The sequence below is a fragment of the Equus caballus genome, chromosome 1 (genome assembly GCF_041296265.1).
Source record: "Equus caballus isolate H_3958 breed thoroughbred chromosome 1, TB-T2T, whole genome shotgun sequence".
NCBI classification, from domain to species: Eukaryota; Metazoa; Chordata; class Mammalia; order Perissodactyla; family Equidae; genus Equus; species Equus caballus.
Window position 1 is genome coordinate 102,819,659 of NC_091684.1, and position 18,747 is coordinate 102,838,405.

General features: G+C 39.8%; 1 protein-coding gene across 5 annotated transcripts in view; it reads right to left on the reverse strand.

The window, feature by feature from the left end:
- SH3GL3 (SH3 domain containing GRB2 like 3, endophilin A3) overlaps nt 1-18,747 on the reverse strand; it is a 320,477-nt gene that overhangs the window by 197,499 nt on the left and 104,231 nt on the right. For all 5 annotated transcript variants that reach the window (XR_011424088.1, XM_070230150.1, XM_023649368.2 and 2 more), the window contains exon 5: nt 7,493-7,538. Coding sequence is in view for 4 of the 5 variants with exons in the window: in XM_070230150.1 (XP_070086251.1) it covers nt 7,493-7,538 (46 nt within the window). In the remaining variant the exon portion in view is untranslated. The remainder of the gene's footprint in view (nt 1-7,492; nt 7,539-18,747) is intronic.

Below are 18,747 nucleotides of genomic sequence, written 5' to 3' on the forward strand. Positions count from 1 at the left end.
TGAAACCCAAACCCAAGAGGATAGGACAGCAGGGTGAAAACGCCTCCCTTGCATTAGGCTCACTCAGTGTCCCTACACTTGCCCTAGGGACCGAAAGTGCTGGCTGTCTGACCCTTGACTGCCTTAAATTCCATAGACCAATGAGGTTTAATAAAACCAACAAGCATTAATTAACAGAAGACAGTCTAGGATGCCAGCCTCAATTCTGCCTTTGCTGAAAAGGTGGCCAAGTTTGTACGTGTGACCAGCCTCCTGGCCACAGCTGATCATCAGAGGCAAAAATCTGGTCCACGCCATGTCGAAATCTGGCGCTGGGCTAGCCATTGCTTTTGAGATGCATGTTGAAGTGAAGCAAGTGAGTTGCCATAACAAAGAATGAACTAGAAATAAAAGAAGGAAAGATGACAAACCATGTGTTTCAATAGAAGGAGTAAGTAACTTGGGTTCCTCACTTTCTGATTCCTGGGTCCAGGCCCCCAAGATGTGCTTATGTCTAAATTCCACTAATCTATCCAGTGAACCGCATTTTTCCTGAGCTAATTTGAGTGGGCTTCTGTCCTTAGCGAATGATGATCCCTGATTAAGGCCTTATATCTTTAGTTTACCAGGGATTATCACCGACATTTTTTCTTCACCACCACTCTTTGAGCTAGGCAGGTCAGGATTATTGTTCCCCTCATTTTTACAAATGGAGAAAATGGTGATCTAGAAAGGCTTTTAATCATGAGCCCAAAGACACACAGCTAGAAAATGACAGAGCCGACTGACTCCCAGTGACAAGCATTCCATTATATAATACTGCTTTCTAGTAATCTTGGAGGACATTGACTACTTCCATTAAATGTCTCATTTACTTGGCATTCTTCCAGGGTCAACAGAAACCCTGTCCAGTCTGGGTCAGCTGGGTCCCCTGGCTTGGCTCAAGACCATCTAGGGATTCTTGTGTCTTAGGTACTTTAGTTGACATTTAGGAAGCTTGAAAGTCAAACATTCTTCTGCTTTCCTTTCCCTGGGTAGCATTTCTCCATATCAGTTAAGTTCAAGGCAACACTTATTTATTTAAATATCCTTTATGGGCTTTGCCTAGGTTACATGCTGTGGAGAACACGAAAGTAGAATATAATCCACCACCACCACTTACTGAGCTTGTTATCCTATAGGAGATGCAGCATATAGATGTATGAAATACAATGAAAAAGTAGGTTATCGGCATTTGTAGACTTACTGTAGGACTTTGCAATGAAGGAAATAAAATTGCTATCCAAGAATTAAATTAAAAATTGATTAAAATGGAGTTAAAAAGGAAAGAGTAGGGGCCGGCTCTGTGGCAGAGTGGTTAAAGTTCTGCACCCTCCACTTTGGCAGCCCAGGGTTTGTAGGTTCGGATCCCGGGTGCAGACCTACTCCACTCATCAGCCATGCTATGGAGGTGTCCCACATACAAAGTAGAGGAAGATTGGCATGGATGTTAGCTCAGTGCTAATCTTCATCAAGCAAAAAAGAGAAGGATTGGCAATGGATGTTAGCTCAGGGCGAACCTTCCTCACAAGAAAAAAAACAAAAAAGAAAGAGTAGATCTAATAAGGAAAGAATCAATCCTAGATCAGAAAAACTTGACTCAGTCAGGAGAGGGTAGCCGGCCTGGGAAGCATAGAAAAGAAGGAGAAGGAGAAGAAGAAAGAGGAATGGGAGTAGGGGGACAAGGAGGAGGAGATGAAGGAAAACAGGGGTGGGGAGGGGAGGCAGCAGATAACAACCAGCAGCCGTTCAAGGACCATCCTGAAGACCAGTTCTGCCTTCCCTCGTAAGGTCATGAAGATGCATAAAGCATCCTCACGAACAACTCAGGGAGAGAAGCCAAGACAGGCAGACTATCTAATAAACCAAGGATTTTTATGCAAGAGGCACAGACCATTACCTAAGAGATAATTTATTCAATAGGATTGGACCAAGCTTTAATTTGAAGTAGATATTTAGTTAATTTTCCCCCAGATAACCAGTGAGTAGGGACTCAGGAGAAATACGATTTTTGCATAAGCAAATTTGAACATTTTATTTTATCTTCATATGCAGGTTGTGGTGTGAGTGAAATTTCATGACCTTCTTACGTAAGGAATGTCAACATTTCTAGCACAAAAATAAATTACTGGAGGTGGTCACTATAAGCTAGAGTAAGCAAACAACGCATCGTGGAAAAGAGACATTTCAGATGCGATTTAAAGGATGGTGTGATGTGAACAGGACAAGATACGAGAAACCACATAAGCAAAAGAGAAACAGCAGAAGCAAATTTAGTATCTATGAGGCACAGCCTTGTCCAGCAAGGGTGAAAGTTGTGAGTTGAATAAGAGATCAATCTAACCAGCTTCTGGAGGTCCTTGAATGCAAATGAGGGGAATTAAAAGCAATAAGGATCCACAGAAGGGAGTGACATAGAAAAGGTGGCATTTTAGGACCAGTGTGATGGCAGGATGGATTGAAGTTCTGGAGACAGACAGGAGAGCAAGTAGCTCCTGCGCAAATTCAGAGCAATGGCCATGGAAAGAAAAGAATACCGCTAAAAGAAAACTGTCAGAAATTAGCCATTCATAGGATCTGTAGTATAAAGGATCTTTCATGGGTCACATCAAATGTCACCTCTTCTGGAAAGCTGTCAGGCAGCCCAGGGACCCCACAGTGCGGAATTAACCATGCCTTCTCCTGTGCTCATACAAAAACGTGTTCATGCTACGAAATATGGTTACCAAATTATGACAGACTGATTTAAAAAATATTTCCCCTTTGCCCTCTTCCAGCACTTCCTTTAATACCATAAGCCCTGGTATAAAAAAAATATGAGCAGTCAGTGAATTCAATATTAGCCCATCTTGCTGATATGCGTGAGTTCTCTTGGAAATTCTCCATTCGCTCTGATACCCCTGATAAGGATAATTCCTTACTGAGGCCCCAGGAGCCCGGCCCTGGCTGTGAGGGTCTATTCTGATTGCTGATGGGTTATGTCTGAGGCCAGCAGTTACCTGGGAGCCCCAGCACTGCATGCTGGCGTGTTCTGATTCCCTAATCTTCCAGATCCTTCAGCCCAAAGCCCCACCTCCCCCCGGCAGAATGAACCCAGGGCGAGCCCCTGGCCCGCAGCCTGATTTCTCAGGGAAGGGAGTGCCGTCTTCATTTCCTGGTCCTGCCCGGTGAAGCATGGATTCCTGACACCAGGGGTGGGATTTCTTCATCTATGGGCTCTGAATGCGAATGCTTGTCCTTCTCACACCCAGGCTTCATAACAAAAGAACATTCACTCTTTCCTTGAGCACCTGCCCAGGTGTCCTCTGCTGAGGTGGGCAGAGGTAGGTCAGAAATGCAGCTGTCAGGGTCTGTTCTCCTTCAACTAGGTCCTCCCCGTGCTGAGGATGTGCCCTGGGCCGGGGGACTCCATTGCTGTGACCACCCTCAGGTGCCTCTCCTTCAGTTCCCTCCCTGCTCTTCCCTGCCCTTCGTCTCTCGCCAACTGAATATCCAGAAGGTCTTTCCTACCGTTCCTGGGACTGGAGTCTCTCTAACGGTATCTGAAATTATAAAGTCCCTCTGATTACCTCTGCAGTTCACGCGCCCATGGGTTGTTAAAAGCGACCTTATTGTCGTTGCTGTTGTCTGTAGTGTCATTTCACTATCTAACAAAGCTGGTTACCTAAATTTCCTTCTCTGTAAAGGTGGGGATAAAAATAACACCTACTTCGTAGGGATATTAGGAGGGTTAAATTTTTTATTCGTGAAAAGGCTTAGAACAACGCCTAGCATTTAGGAAGTACTTAATAGGTGCGCGCTATTATTATTATTATTGATTTTGGTTAGGAGTTAGGAAGCTGACACACATACAACAAACCGCATGGTCCCGAGGTTGGGAGCCGGGGCCTCCAGATACGGCCCTGGAGGAATAGAGTTATCAGCAATCTCTGGGACAGAACTGAATGTCAGGTCTCCGGGGCTCACAGGCACTGACCTCTGCTTCTCACACAGCAGGCTTCCTGATACAGTCCGGCCGTGGATGGTGACATCCCTTGCATGGGAATGGAAGATCTTGCAGACCCATCAGAGGGGGCGCTCAGGCCCCCACAAGTAGAGATGTGGGCATTTCTGAATGATGAGGAAGTTTCCCTCAAAAAAGTGCCTCATCTGGGAATCAACAGAGACAGCTTCCTTCAAAAGAGTGGGTAACTGGCCCCATTTCAGGGAGGAGAGAAGCCGCTGACTATTGACCTAGCACGGCCCATCTGCAGTGAGCACATGAACGGCAGTGAGAAGCAACACCAGGGGTGATCTGATCAGAACTGCGGGCTTTTTCTACTTGTGGTGGGCTGCAGACTAGTCCCATTGCTGCCCTCTGGACCACCTTGGGTGACAGAGAGGTGGAGATTTCAAGGGGATGACTCTAAATCCCCAATTAATAAAGCAGGAAGCAGCTCAAGTAATTACATGAAAAGAAAAAGTGGCCATATTTTCGCTCTGAGTTCATTGTGGTTACAACCACTTACGGCACTTGACTTCCTTGCAACACGTCTATGGTATCGTCCCAGGAATATATTTGCACAATCTTTCCTGCACAGGAGCAGACTTCTTACAGATCAGCAACTCTGCAGCTGGGGCTGCCTTTACCCACCTCTGGTCTGCAGTAAGGCTAATGCCCAGCTGCAGACGCTTGGCACCCGGAGATGGAGGGGTGCCCTGAACACCAGAGCTATGAAGGACCTGCCACAACTCTCCCTTATTTCCCTACAAGGAATTTGGTTGGAAACTCTGAGTTTACAATGGCAAGCATAGAAATTAATGCCATATTCTTATGAAATCTTTCTAAGCACTCCAACTCTGAGAACTAGAAAAAGGCAAAAGTTACATTGCTGTCCTCCCCCCAACTCCCCCTCCCTGAGCATCCATTTCTCACCAGCCTAGAGGTGGTACAGCCTAGAGGTTTCCACAGTATCCTCCCAGAGGGGTCATCAGTTAGAGACCACGGGTCCTCCCAAGACCCACAGAGCCTCAGGGGCATCAGATCTTCACTCAAATGCACCAAAGTCCTAACCTAATATGCACTACTTTCGGTATATTACATTTCATCTCTACACTCTACACTGTAGACAATATTCCTAGAACCCCATAACACCCGTGTTGAAAAAGATGCCTTTTTGGAATTAGCTAGAGCAGAGTGACACACACACATAGAAACCCTAGAATGAAATCTCTTGATCTGGGAATTTAAAATGAATTCCCCTAGAGAGCTTCACAGAGTATTGCTGGATAGCACACTGTTGTGAAATTGATTCTTGAAGGACTGGAAGGAATGGGCCAGTCCAATTTTCCTGAGAAGACAAGCTGTCCCACTGTGCTAATCAGAATAATGCACCCTCTCCCCCTCCCCACAGATGCTCCCAACCTAACCCCTAGCACCTGTGAATATCTTACCTTACATGGCAAAAGGGACTTTGCACAAAGCAGCCTTTAACTAAGGGTAAGGACCTTGAGAATGGGGAGATCACCCCGGATTATCCAGGTGGGTAAAGCTTGCTCAGATGGTCACAGGAAGGTATGACCACAGAAAAATGGTCAGAGGGGTGTGATATTGCCAACTTTGGAGATGGAAGAAGGGGACACGAGCCAAGGGATGTGGGCAGCCTCTAGAAGTGGGAAAAGACAAGGAAACAGATTCTTTCCTCAAGCGTCCAGAAGGAATGCAGTGCTGCTGACCCCTTAATTTTAGCTCAATGAGTCCCCTATTGGACTTCTGACTTCCAGAAGTGTAAGATAATAAACTTACGTGTATTTTTTTTGTGTTTTGTGTGTGTGTGTGTGTGTGTGTGTGTGTGTGAGGAAGATTGGCCCTGAGCTAACCTCTGTTGCCAATCTTCCTCTATTTTGTATGTGGGACACCGCCACAGCACGGCTTGATGAGTGTTGTTTAGGTCCACACCCGGGATCCAAACCAGTGAACTCCAGGCCACCAAAGCAGAAAGCACAAACTTAACCACTACACCATCAGGCCGGCCCCAATAAATCTGTGTTGTTTTAAGCCACTAAGTTCACAGTAATTTGTTACAGCAGCAATGATAAAAAAAAAATTTAAAAAGCAATGCACTCAGGCAAAAGATAGTAGATGGAAAAGTCTCATGGATAAAACCCTCAGGCTGCTAACGCATTCATGCGCTTGTTTAAGCAGGAATGCTAGACTATATCTGTACCTAAAGGCCTGCCTTTGCCTGGGCTCAGGTCAATCTCTCTTCCTCCTTCATCCCCCACCTGGCCTTCCAGCTCACCACATGGAGCCCTCATGCACACGTATGTCTCTCTAGCCCTCTGACTTCCATGCTGTCATGGGACATGTGAGCCTCTCCCAGGACATGGTGGACACAGGTCTAGCTACCTCGGGGCTGAGTGACACTGGAGTTTGAGTGCCCAATAAATAAGCCACCATTTTTCCCACCTAAGTTTCAGAGATAAAGATAAACATTTCTACTTCAAAGCTGATTAAAATAGACGAAAAACATGGCTTGAGCTGTGCAGGCACAAGGCCTTGCGACCACTGCCTGCTCCACCCCAGTCTAGAGCTTGGGGCTGCCCACTGAGGAAAGTCTGGGTCTGCAGAACAGAAACGCTTGCCCAGGACTGCGGTCTCCCTCCAGCCCAGGACACAGAAGGAGGAGAGGGGGACAAAGCCTCAGGAAGTGAAATTTTAATGTAAACTAGTTACAGCCAATTGAGAAAAGCGGACATAAAAAAATTAAAAACTAAATCTCTCTTAGATGTCACATTCTCAGAATTCCCTTTTAATTCCTGTCATTTTGATTTGGGTACATATCACTCAGAGAGAAATGTTTTGCGTGGAAAATAGGACTGCTTCTTTCTGATATTTATTTTGCATTTCCAATTTGTAAAGCAAAATATTTGCATTTTGTTTTTCAGTGTTGGTTTATAATCCTTCCTTATGTGTGATTTTCTTGAGTCACCCACATGCTCCTGAACTCATCCTGCAGTGGGCAGGACCGGTGGTTTGGAGCAGGAGAAACAGCACTAGACCAGTTCAATCTGTGCTCCTCCTAGGCGGCTTCTGGAAACAATTTCACCTCCCTCAGCCCTAGTCCCTCATTTGCAAAAGATACGTCACCGTCACCACACCTCGTGTGCCCACATCTCCGCAAAACAGCGAGGGTCACGGGAGATCGCGCACATTAAAGTGCTTTGAACTCTGAAGGCATTTACAGGTATTAGGTCCTGTTCCTATGAATTCAGAAATTATTAAATACTTACCAAATTAGATCACAAGTGTGAAATGGCCTAAGAAGGTAGTATAAATGGAAGGTCTGAGATATACAAAACCTGTGGTCAATTAAACAGATATTCAAATTTTCCACCAAGGGGACAAAGAGGCTTTACCGTACACATTATAACATTATAACTTAAAACATGAACATATTTTATTGGATTGCATAATTTTTATTACAGAACTTACATGATTGCTGCATGTCTTATATCGAATGTTCTGCCCTTCACAATTCCTAAGGGAAAAAGGAAAATAATGATTTCATAAAAGTGGTAGACAGCAAAAAAAAAAAAAGCCAAAATAAGGCAGTGGTAAAATTTTTATTAGTGCACATTACCTCAAAGATTCAAAGTTTAAATTCTAAGAAATAACAGGAGGCCGAAAAGTGCCGTGGAAGTGTCACTCTAAATAGGGAGTTAATTCTTCACTTGAATTAATGTAATAATATTACTTACACACAGCTTTCGCCCTGGGGGTCCATATAACCAGTGAAATTAATATATAATGTGTGAGTATGTATGCATGCACGTGTGTGTGTGTGTGTGTGTATAATGTGTGCATGTGTGTATTTTCTTCTATGAGGAAGAAGGGAAAGCTACAGGCAGAAGCATTTGTGTAGCTGCTCCCTGTGGGGGACCTTCTCTTCTCCCTGACTGAGGTAACCCAAATCAGCAGGGCACCCCATGTCCTTCTCCAATGGATACAACTGTCTCTGTTAGAAATTTGCTTGGGGCAATGCTTCTATTTTTTATTTCGACCATTGGCTTTACTAAATGGATGCTACAAAATAGCGCTGGAGTGGCTTTCTTGGGGTACCGGTACTGGAAGAGTCTGAAGTCATAAATTTGAGAATCCTGGAAGGATGTCCACCCATACCTTTTCCTCCCCTCCAGCCGCTTGCTCTGGGACCCTGCCACTCATTTTCCAGGCAGATGTTCCCTTTGGATGTTTGGAATTCCATCCAGTAGGTACGTCCCTCAAGCAGTGCCCAGTGCTCTATATTTTACATAAATTCCTTAAAGATATCTGATCTATTAACGGTACGTTTCCCAATTTTTCAATGGAGTTACATATTTTTACCTTTTATGTCTCCCTGGCCAATTCAATGGCAAATTGGGAGCGAGGAAAGCTAAACAGAGGCTTAACTCATCACCTTGAAGTAAAAGTCAGTCGATACTATTTTGACTGTTTTAAAATATTTAGTCCTACAAAAACAGAAATTTTTAAGAAGTGGACCTGAAGAGATCATTCTTTTGCTGGCATGATTTAAATATGAACCTATATGAAATGATTAATAGAGTCTATTTCAGAAATATATAACTCATTGCACATACTTTCTAATGATTCTATTTTTACTGATTACAAAAGGAGTAAGTGAAAACTAATAACGTGACAAGAAGTATAGAGGAGGAAAATGAATCATTCAAAACCCCGTCACCAAGATCTTTACTCTTAATTTTTTGGCATTTAATCTTCCAGTGTTTCTGCCATGACCTATTTACAGATGTAAAATCATACTGCTAATTCAACTTTGTATTTGTTTTAATCTAACATAACAAGGATTTTCCCATTTTATTAATAATTCCTGGAAAAACTGTTTTAATGACTACATAACAGCCCATTATACAGACATTATATTTCTTGTAGTTTTGTATTTAAAATATTTTTAAATTGCGGTAAAATAGACATAACATAAAATTTACCACCTTAATAATTTTTAAATATACTATTCAATATTGCAAGCATATGCACGTGGTTGCACAGACATTACCTTTTGTGGCTATTTATGCTGCCTCCTCTCTTTACCTACTTTTAAAACTTACATACAGTAAAATTCACTTTTTGGGCATGTATAATTTTATGAGTTTTTACAAACCCATACAGTTGTGTAAGCACGACCACAATCAATATATGGAACAGTTGCATACCCCATAAATGCCCCTATGTTACCCCCTTGTAGTCAACTTCTCCCCACCCTCAGCCACTGGCAACCACTGATTTGTCTTCTGTCCTATTAATTTTGCCTTTTCCAGAATGTCATATAAATGGAATCATACAGCTTGTAGCTTTTTGAGACTGACTTCTTTCCCTTAACATGATACATCTGAAACTCATCCGTGTTGTTGCACGTGTCAGTAGTTTTCTCCTCTTTAATTGCTGAGTAGTATTCCATTGTATCTATGACCAACAGTCTGTTTATCCGCTCACCAGCTAGATATTTGGGTTGTTTCCAGTTTGGGGCAATTATGAACTAAACTGCCGTAAACATTCACATATAGGTTTTGTGTGAACGTAGCTTTTTATTTCTCTTGGGTAAAAACTAAGTGGGGTTGCTGAGTCTGCTGCTTTTTATATAATATAACAAAGCTTTGCTAAACATCTCTATACTTTCATTTTTGTTCATATCTGGAATACGTCTCTAGAAGTGGATAACAAATGCCAGTCCTTTCATAATATGACTTTTCCATGTATGAGTTTTTAACTCCTGGTGGGTAAGTATTACTTGATTGGCTGTTTTTCTAAGAAGAGTATATGGATGGCATATTATTCACCTTTGTGCTTCACATAGGAAAGGCAATGCAGCAAGATACATTGCTGTTTCCACGATGCTTTTTCCGCAAAACTGTGGGCACGCTTCATTGACTTTTGACACTTAGACTTGCAGAGGAGAAGTCTGATTTTCATTCTTTTGTACATGTCTGGAAGCTTAGACTTTTTCGTTTTGTTTTGTTAGTATTTGAAGTAAAAATTGTAGTCAAAATATATCCAGTTGTGTGTTTACTTTTACTGATTTTGACCAAAAATGGTGAGCTCTTTTGATTGGAATACTTAAGGTTTTTATTTGCAGTGCTGCAGATTATTCTCAGATTATGATTTTGATTACCGCTCTTGTTCCAAGAACGCCTGTAATTCTTAAGTTAGGGTTCCCTCTCTCTGCTCCTATTATTTCCCTATTGATCTATCTATGATGTTCTCTTATATACATCTCATTTCTTTGAGCTTCTCTTACGCTTCCAAGAAATCTCCTACAGTTACGCCTCCACATGACTGAGTTTCTTTTTACGTAATGATTATTGTGTTTTTTATTGTCTGACATATTTTTTGAGACTGCTTTTCCCCTTTTCTTTCTTTGCAATCCTTCTCAAACTCAGCCTTCTCCATTTACATCTCATCCCACCCTAACCTCGCTCTTTGTGCCAACTGCAGCGTAGCCCTAGTCTCCTCATCTCTTTGTTTTCTGGGAGGTGCAATCCCAATGGGATTTAGAAGGCACGTGGGAGAAAGAAGTTTTGGAGTGAAAAGAACAGCATTAGAGCTGCCTCCAAAAGCACTACCTGAATGGTAGTTAAATTTCTGAACTTGAAAACAGACAAGGTGTTCAATTAGTTGCCCTTTTTAATATAATTCTCTCGACTTGAGGATTAGAACATCTTCCCAGATTACTGCAATGGGTTGACCCAGTCTTAGTATTTTGTAACACTATTTCCATCTTTGTCACTTGTCAGAGGTACACGACTTCGAAATTTAATATTAAACTCTTCATGAGGCTACATCAAATTTTAAGCATTCAAGAAGCACCAAACTGGGAGGCTGGTGGGAAAAGCATATTAGGGTGAAGAAGTCTCTCTCGCTGAAAGGGAAAAGATTCCACCCTCCTGGGAAACAACAGCTACGCCAGCAGATAAGGCCATTTACTTACATGACTTATTTCATTGTGCTTTATATGTGTGGATAAAAGAAGAAAATAAATCACAGAAAAAGGGAAAGGGTAATTTAAAATACTCTGCTTATTTTGGAAAAGCCCCAATTGAGGAAAGCAGGTAATAGATTAGGGAAGCGATAACCGAAAGCTTTTTGTATCATTCTGACTTATAAACCTAAAAAGCTTTGGTTTTAATTTCAAGGGGGCAGGCAAATTACAGAGACACAGTTTAAAAAAGTATTTGAATTGATCTAAATACTGGAATACGAAAACTCTTGAAACTTACAAAGAATGACATTTTCTGTAAAAGTGTCTTCAAACTTCAGAAATAATTTTTCAGATGCATTTTTAGTAATCGTTTCATTTTTGCTATTTAAATAAGAAATAAAACTATTTTTGTAAAAAAAAAATTTAAACTAAAAAGGAAAGAACATATCAGTCGAAGGAAGCTTATGGTTGTGTTTCAGGCCTGCTGTGTAGACCATATAGTCGGGGTCTACACCCCACTGCCATCTGCTGTGTCCTAATGGCAAGCCTCGTATCCAGGAGGCAGTAACTTGCATCTTGAGTGTTGAGCCTGAAAATCTAAACCGAAAATGTAAGTATATCTGCATTTCAAATTCCACTACAGCTGCAGCAAAGTTATACGGAAAACAGAACATTTTATTTCATGAATGCTCAAAAATATAAAGTATCATTTGGACTCATTGCTTCTCCAAGAAGCTCTGATGGTGAACCTACTAGGTACCAGGAGGTGGATATAAAGATGGGGGAGATTCTCTCTCAATTCCCTTAACAAGCCAGTAGGAAGGTTTTTTAACCCAACCATCTGGCCGAGATTTTCATCATTCTGCTTCACTTTGTCCAACCTAACAACGCACTAAACCCACTGACTGGCCTCTATTGATGTGGCATGCTTTGGTTACAATTTAGTATGAAAATGAATGACCACTTTATGAAACAGGCATAAAATGAAATGCAAGTTATTTTAAGGTTAAGGACACTAGAGTCCTAATTCGCCAAGCAAGAACCTGCCAGCTTATTCTGGAAATGATTCCTTTGGCTCAAAGCAACTCAGCTACAGAAATATTACTTTCAAGTTTTTAATTTCATTCTAATTATTATATGCAAGAGCTAATGGTTATCAGGAGTATGTGAAAATTCAAGAACATCATTTCACAATTATGTATTTTCTATCCATGACAACATTCGTAACACCCTGAAACTGAAGATTTTTGAAGCCATAAATTTGTGAATATATAAAAAACATATGTTGATTCCACATGAGGATACTTTAGAAACATTAATAAAATTTCCCTGGAGTTTATAGCACTATAATTTATTACATTCATTTGATGATATATTGACTCAAATACTAGTGTCTTAAAAACTGAGAAGCATGTGTTTTGAAGAATAAAAATATATTAATTTTTAAAAATAGTAGTTAACTTAAACCTGTGTTTCCCATGGTTGGCACTTGACTAGAATATTAAGTTACAAATTTCTGCAGGAGAAAGAGACATTCTGGCTGGCGTATGGTTTGCAGGGCAAAAGAACTGACTGTGCATTTAAATGTAATCAAAGTCTGAAATAGCTTTATCCACAAAGAAATAAATGAGCAAAATAGCTACATCCGTCCCCTTCTCTAAATCATGAATATAAAGGAGCTCACTGATAAAATGAGAAAGCACTGAAATGGTTTCTAAAGCTTTGGGATAGCTTTTTATTTGGTTTTATATGTAACCACCTCCATATTCCTCTTCCAAGAAAAATCGACCACGAGAACTCAATATTTATGAGGATTTAATAAGTCTCTAAAGCTGTTTGAGGATAAAGAGACTCAATCAGCTTTCCAAGGGAAGCAGGTTTCCTTCTTAAGAATCTCAGAGTACTTCCAAAATTACAGAGAAATTTCTTAATATGGGAGTGGGTAGGTAAGGTTTGGGGCTGCCAAAAAGGTGGGGAGCAGGAATGAATGAATTATTAACAAACCTGCCGCCCTTCTTTTGAATTAATCTGATTTAATTTGTATGCAGAGAAATGATGTTACTGCCCCTGTTTGTCATCAGAGAAGAGGAATGAGTGGGTGTGCCACAAGCCTGGCCCCATGCCAGGAACCAAGCCGGAAAAAGGACATACACTTATCTTACTGTAAATACCACAGAACATACTGTTGTCTCCTTTACTTTTTAATATTTGGTTTAGGATCTTTTCTAACCTCAGATATTTGATCAAATTAGATGAGCTCAGAGAGTGAGCAAACTTGGGCATTCTCAGGCCTCAGAGCAAATTTCAGAATACAGGTTAAGATTGGTACATACAGAGACTAAAAAACACTATGTAAGCCCTAAAAAAAAAATGAAAAAGTTAAGTACTACTTCAGAAATGGAGACTCAACATATAGTAGCAATATTTAGGATAGAATTGTTTTTGTGTTCCTATAGTTATTTTATTATGAAATGTGTTAAGTCCACCAAAAAGAAAGGAGAATGATATAAACTCATGGACACATCAGTAAGCTTCATCATTTCTTAAAAGTTTGGATTTTTAAGAAATGTATTGTTACAAATATGGTGGAAGCTCCCTGCCAAACGGCCTCAATCCTATTCGCCCCCTCACTTGCCCCACGCCCCAGAGGTAACTAAGGAAATGGTACCATAGTGTGCATAACCTGCCACAGCTTGATTTTTTTGTCTCAACACTATGTTTTCAAGAATATCTATGTTGACAGATGCAACTTTAATTCATTCATTTTTATGGTTCTAGAGTAATCCAATTTATAAACATACCACAATTTATCTATTGATTCCCTTTTTTTTGGTGAGGAAGATTGGCCCTGAGCTTACATCTGTGCCAATCTTCTTCTACATTTATGTGGGATGCTGCCACAGTCTGTCTTGATGAGTAGTGTGTAGGTACACACCCAGGAGCTGAACTCCACCGACGTGGAGTGTCCAAACTTAACCACTACACAACCAGGCCAGCCCCAATTTGTCGATTCTTTTTATTTTCTATTGATCAATTTTCCTGAAATTTTATGGAGATTTAGGTCTGTTCTGCAATGAGCAATCTCGTACTATCTCCTTAGGCACATCTGCACACGTGTCTCTGGCATATAAACCCAAGTAGGACTGTCCCGTGGTGGGCATCCACAGCTTCGCTGTCACTAGATATTGGCAAATAGCCCTCTAAAGTGGGAAAACCAATTTTCACCCCTACTAGTCACGCAGGAAGGGTCTTGCTTTTACACGTCCAAGTCAATATTTGACATTTTAAAACTTTTCAATTTTTCCCAGTCTGAAGAATACGAAATACCTCACTTTGCATTCTTCGGCATATTCCATTAGTGAGGTTAACATTTCCATTTACTTTGACCAGGCAGCTTCCCCTTCTGTGAATTTCCTGTTCATGGCCTTTGTTCATTGTTCTACTAGCTTGCTCTTGCTTTTGTTTTATTGATATGTAGAAGTTACTTAAATAGTTCAGATATTAATCCTTTATGTCCAGAGTCTCCCACTCTCATCTTTTCTTTGGGTTGATAGTATATTTTTATGATACATATCAAGTGTTTTCTTAGTGTGCTTGAATGTAACCATATTTTCCCTTGGAACTTACACTCTTTGTATCTTAGTGAAGATCATAAAGACATTCCCCTATGTTTTCTTCTAAATATTTTCATCATTTGCTTTTCATAAGTAGACTTTAATCCCCCCGAGAATGTATTCTTCATATGGATTGGCATTTTCTAATATTTTTCCTTTGGATATCAATAATCATATCTGAGCCCCATGTATCGAATATCCACCCTTTCTCCACAAATTTTTAGTGCCGCCTTCAATATATATCAAACTCCCATACATGCATGTTTCTGATTCTTGACTCTCCGTTTTGCTATCCTGGTCTATTTGCGCCCATGCTACTATTGTAGTTAAATTTTAAAAAATTAGCATCTGGGCAAGTCTCCCATTTTTTTTCTTCTCTAAATTGTTTTCATTATCTTTGTACTTCCACATGATTCTTAGAATTGGAATTACGCTTAAAGATTAGGTTAGGGGAAATTGGCATTTTTATGATTTTGAGACTTCATATTTATGAACATATTATATCTCTCTATTTAGGTGAGCTTTTAAATAGCTCATAAAAGTCTTGTACATCTTTTATTGAATTTATTACAAGGTATCTTATATTTTGTTAGTAGCATAAATAGTATCTTTTTGAAATTTTGCTTTCTTATTAACTTTTCCTACTGTGTAAGAATACAGTTGTTATTTGTGCATTAGTTTTGTTTCCAATAACCTTAATGAACTCTTTTATTAGTCCTATTATTTTATGTATAGATACTCTTGGATATTCTATCTAAACAGTCAGGTAGTCTCTGAATAATGAGAGTTCTGTTTCTTCCTTTCTAATCTTCGTATTTCATATGTTTTCTTGCCTTATTGCACTAAGCATGACCTCAAGTACAATTATGAATATAAATAATCAGAGCAGGCATTCTTATCTCAGACCTAATGCTAAAGAAAATGCAGTAACATTTTACTATGAAGGATGATATCTACTGTGGATTAAGAGAGTGTACACCTCTATTCCTAGTTTGCTAAGCTTTTTCTTTCCAGCTATGAGTAAGTGTTCATTTTATCAAATGCATTTTTGCATCGACTTAGATAACTGTATGACTTTTCTCCCTTAAATCTTCAGTACTGTGCCTGCTGGTGCTTACTCATGGCAAATACTTCCTTATGTATTACGTATTTTAGGATTACGAGTTTATCGTAAGCAGGGCTGTACTGATAGGATTAGGAATCCTATACAGCCTGGCCTGGTGACCCACGTCTCTCTATCTTTTACCACTACCAGTAACCTCAGGGTTATTGCAGGTTACAAGACCACTTTTCATATTAATTTCTTACCTCAAAGCTCCCACAATCACATAGGATATATACATTCAACTCAATATATACAAGATATATAGATCAATACACACGCACCTCAAACTCTCAGGAGAACAGGTCCATTGTTCCAAAGTGGACATTTTTTCCCTTCAGTGTTGAGATCAAGATATTTAAATTCCCTATGCTGGTATTTTCTTCTCTATTCCATCTGATTAGTACATATATGGAACTAATGGTTCTTCCTTTATCTCAGGGTTGGAGTTCCCATGCTGTGCCTCACATATACTCAAGACTTGACATCTTGTGATTATGAAGGAATTAAAACTCAACAGCCTGAGTTCTAGAGACCAGAAAATCCCATCTCCATCCCTGGGGTAGGCAGAGAATCAGTATGCACTTACTGAGCTGGCCTTCAGTTTCCTCTTTGTTTTTGGTTCTGTGGTTTCCTTTAATTTCTTGTAGATTCAGCTTTACTTTTTTTATACATACATATATTAAGACTTTACTTTTTCAGAGAAGTTTTAGGTTCACCGCATAATTGAAGGGAAAATGCAGAGATTTCCCATATATCCCCTGCCCCCACATATGCATAGCTTCCCCCATTATCAACATGCCCCACTAGATGGTACATTTGCTACAACTGATGAAGCTACATTGACACATCATAATCAGCCAAAGTCCACAGTTTATATTAGGGCTCACTCTTGGTATTGTACATTCTATGGGTTTGGATAAACGTATAATGACATACATCCATAATTATGGTATCATACAGAGCATTTTCACTGCTTTGAAAATCCTCTGTGCTCTGCCTACTTATCCCTCTCATTGATCCTTTTACTGTCCCCATAGTTTGACTTTTCCAGAATGTCATACAGTTGGAATAATACAGTGTGTAGCCTTTTCAGATTGGCTTCTTTCACTCCGTAATATGCATTTAAGATTCCTCCATGTCTTTTCATGGCTTGATAGCTCTTTTCTTTTTAGCACTAAATAATATTCCATTGTCTGGACGTACCACAGTTTCTTTATCTATTCACCTAACGAAGGACATCTTGGTTACTTCCAAGTTTTGGCAGTTATGAATGAAGCCTCTATAAACATCCGGGTGCAGGTTTTCACGTGGACATAAGTTTTCAGATCCTTTGGGTAAATATCAAGGAGCACAAATGCTGGATCATACGGTAAGAGTATGTTTAGTTTTGTAAGAAACTGCCCAACTGTCTTCCAAAGTGGCCATACCATTTTGCATTCCCACCAGCAATGTATGAGTTCCTGTTGTTCCACATCCTCACCAGCATTTGGTGTTGCCAGTGATCCAGATTTTGGCCATTCTAATAGCTGTGTAGTAGTATCACATTGTTGTTTTAGTTTCCCGATGACATATGATGTGGAGCATCTTCTCAAATGCTTATTTGCCATTTATATATCTTGTTTGGTGAAGTGTCTGTTAAGGTCTTTGGCCCATTTTTTAATCGAGTTGTTTTCTCATTGTTGAGCTTTAAGAGTTTTTTGTATATTTTGGATAACAGTCTTTTATTAGATGTGTCTTCTGAATTTATTTTCTCCCAGGCTGTGGCTGGTCTTCTCATTCTCTCGACATTGTTTTCTGCAGAGCAGAAGCTTTTAGTTTTAATGAAGTCCAGTTTATCAATTATTTCTTTCATGGATCGTGCCTGTGTGTGATGTTCTACTTAAAAAGTCACTGCCATGCCCAAGGGCATCCAGGTTTTCTCCTATGTTATCTTTTAGCAGTTTTATAGGTTTGTGTTTTATACTTAGGCCTGTGATCTATTTTGAGTTATTTTTTATGAAGGGTGTATACATATATATAAGGTCTGTATCTAGATTCTTTTTTTTGCATATGGATGTCCAGTTGTTCCAGCATTATTTGTTGAAAAGACAGCCTTTACGCCATTGTATTGTCTTTGCTCCTTCGTCAAAGATCAGTTGACTATATTTATGGAGGTCTATTTCTGGGCTCTCTATTCTGTTCCATTAATTTATTTGCCCATTCTTTCACCAATACCACATTGTCTTGATTACTGCAGCTTTTTACTAAGTCTTGAAGTCAGGCAGCATTAGTCTTCCAACTTTGTTCTTCTCCTTCAGTATTGTATTGGCTGTTCTAGATATTTTCCCTCTCTATATAAACTTCAGCATCAGTTTTCCGATAGCCACAAAATAACTTGCTGGGATTTTGATTGGGATTGCATTGATTCTATAGATCAAGTTGGGAGGTACTGACATCTTGACAATATTGTCTTCCTATCCATGAACATGGACTATCTCTTCATTCAGCTTGACTTTTAAAAAGATTTCTGTCCTATTTCATCTGGCATTTCTAGGTGTTTTTTTAATTGAATTGACTCTTTTAAAATAACTGTAAATCACATGCACTTGTAAGAAATAATGAAAAGAGATCCCATGTATCCTGTTTCTCTCAATGGGAGCATCTTGTAAAACTATAGTACAAAAACACAACCAGGATACTAACATTAATACAGTCAAAATACAGAAAATTTCTATCACCCTAGGATCCCTTCAAGTTGCCTTTTATAGCTGTACCTTGTTTCTTCCCACTCTCACCTCCTCCTTAATATCTGTCAATTATTAATCTGTTTTCCATTTCTATAATTTTTGTCATTTCAAGAACATCATATAAATGGAATCATATAGCATGTAACCTTTGGACAATGGGGTTTTTTGTTTGTTTGTATTTTGTTTTTGCTTTTTACCTCAGCATAATTCTCTGGAGATTCAACCAGGTCCTTGTATATATCTGTGGTTAATTTTTTTTAACTGCTGTGTAGTATTCATTCCACAGCATGGATGTACTATAGTTTTTT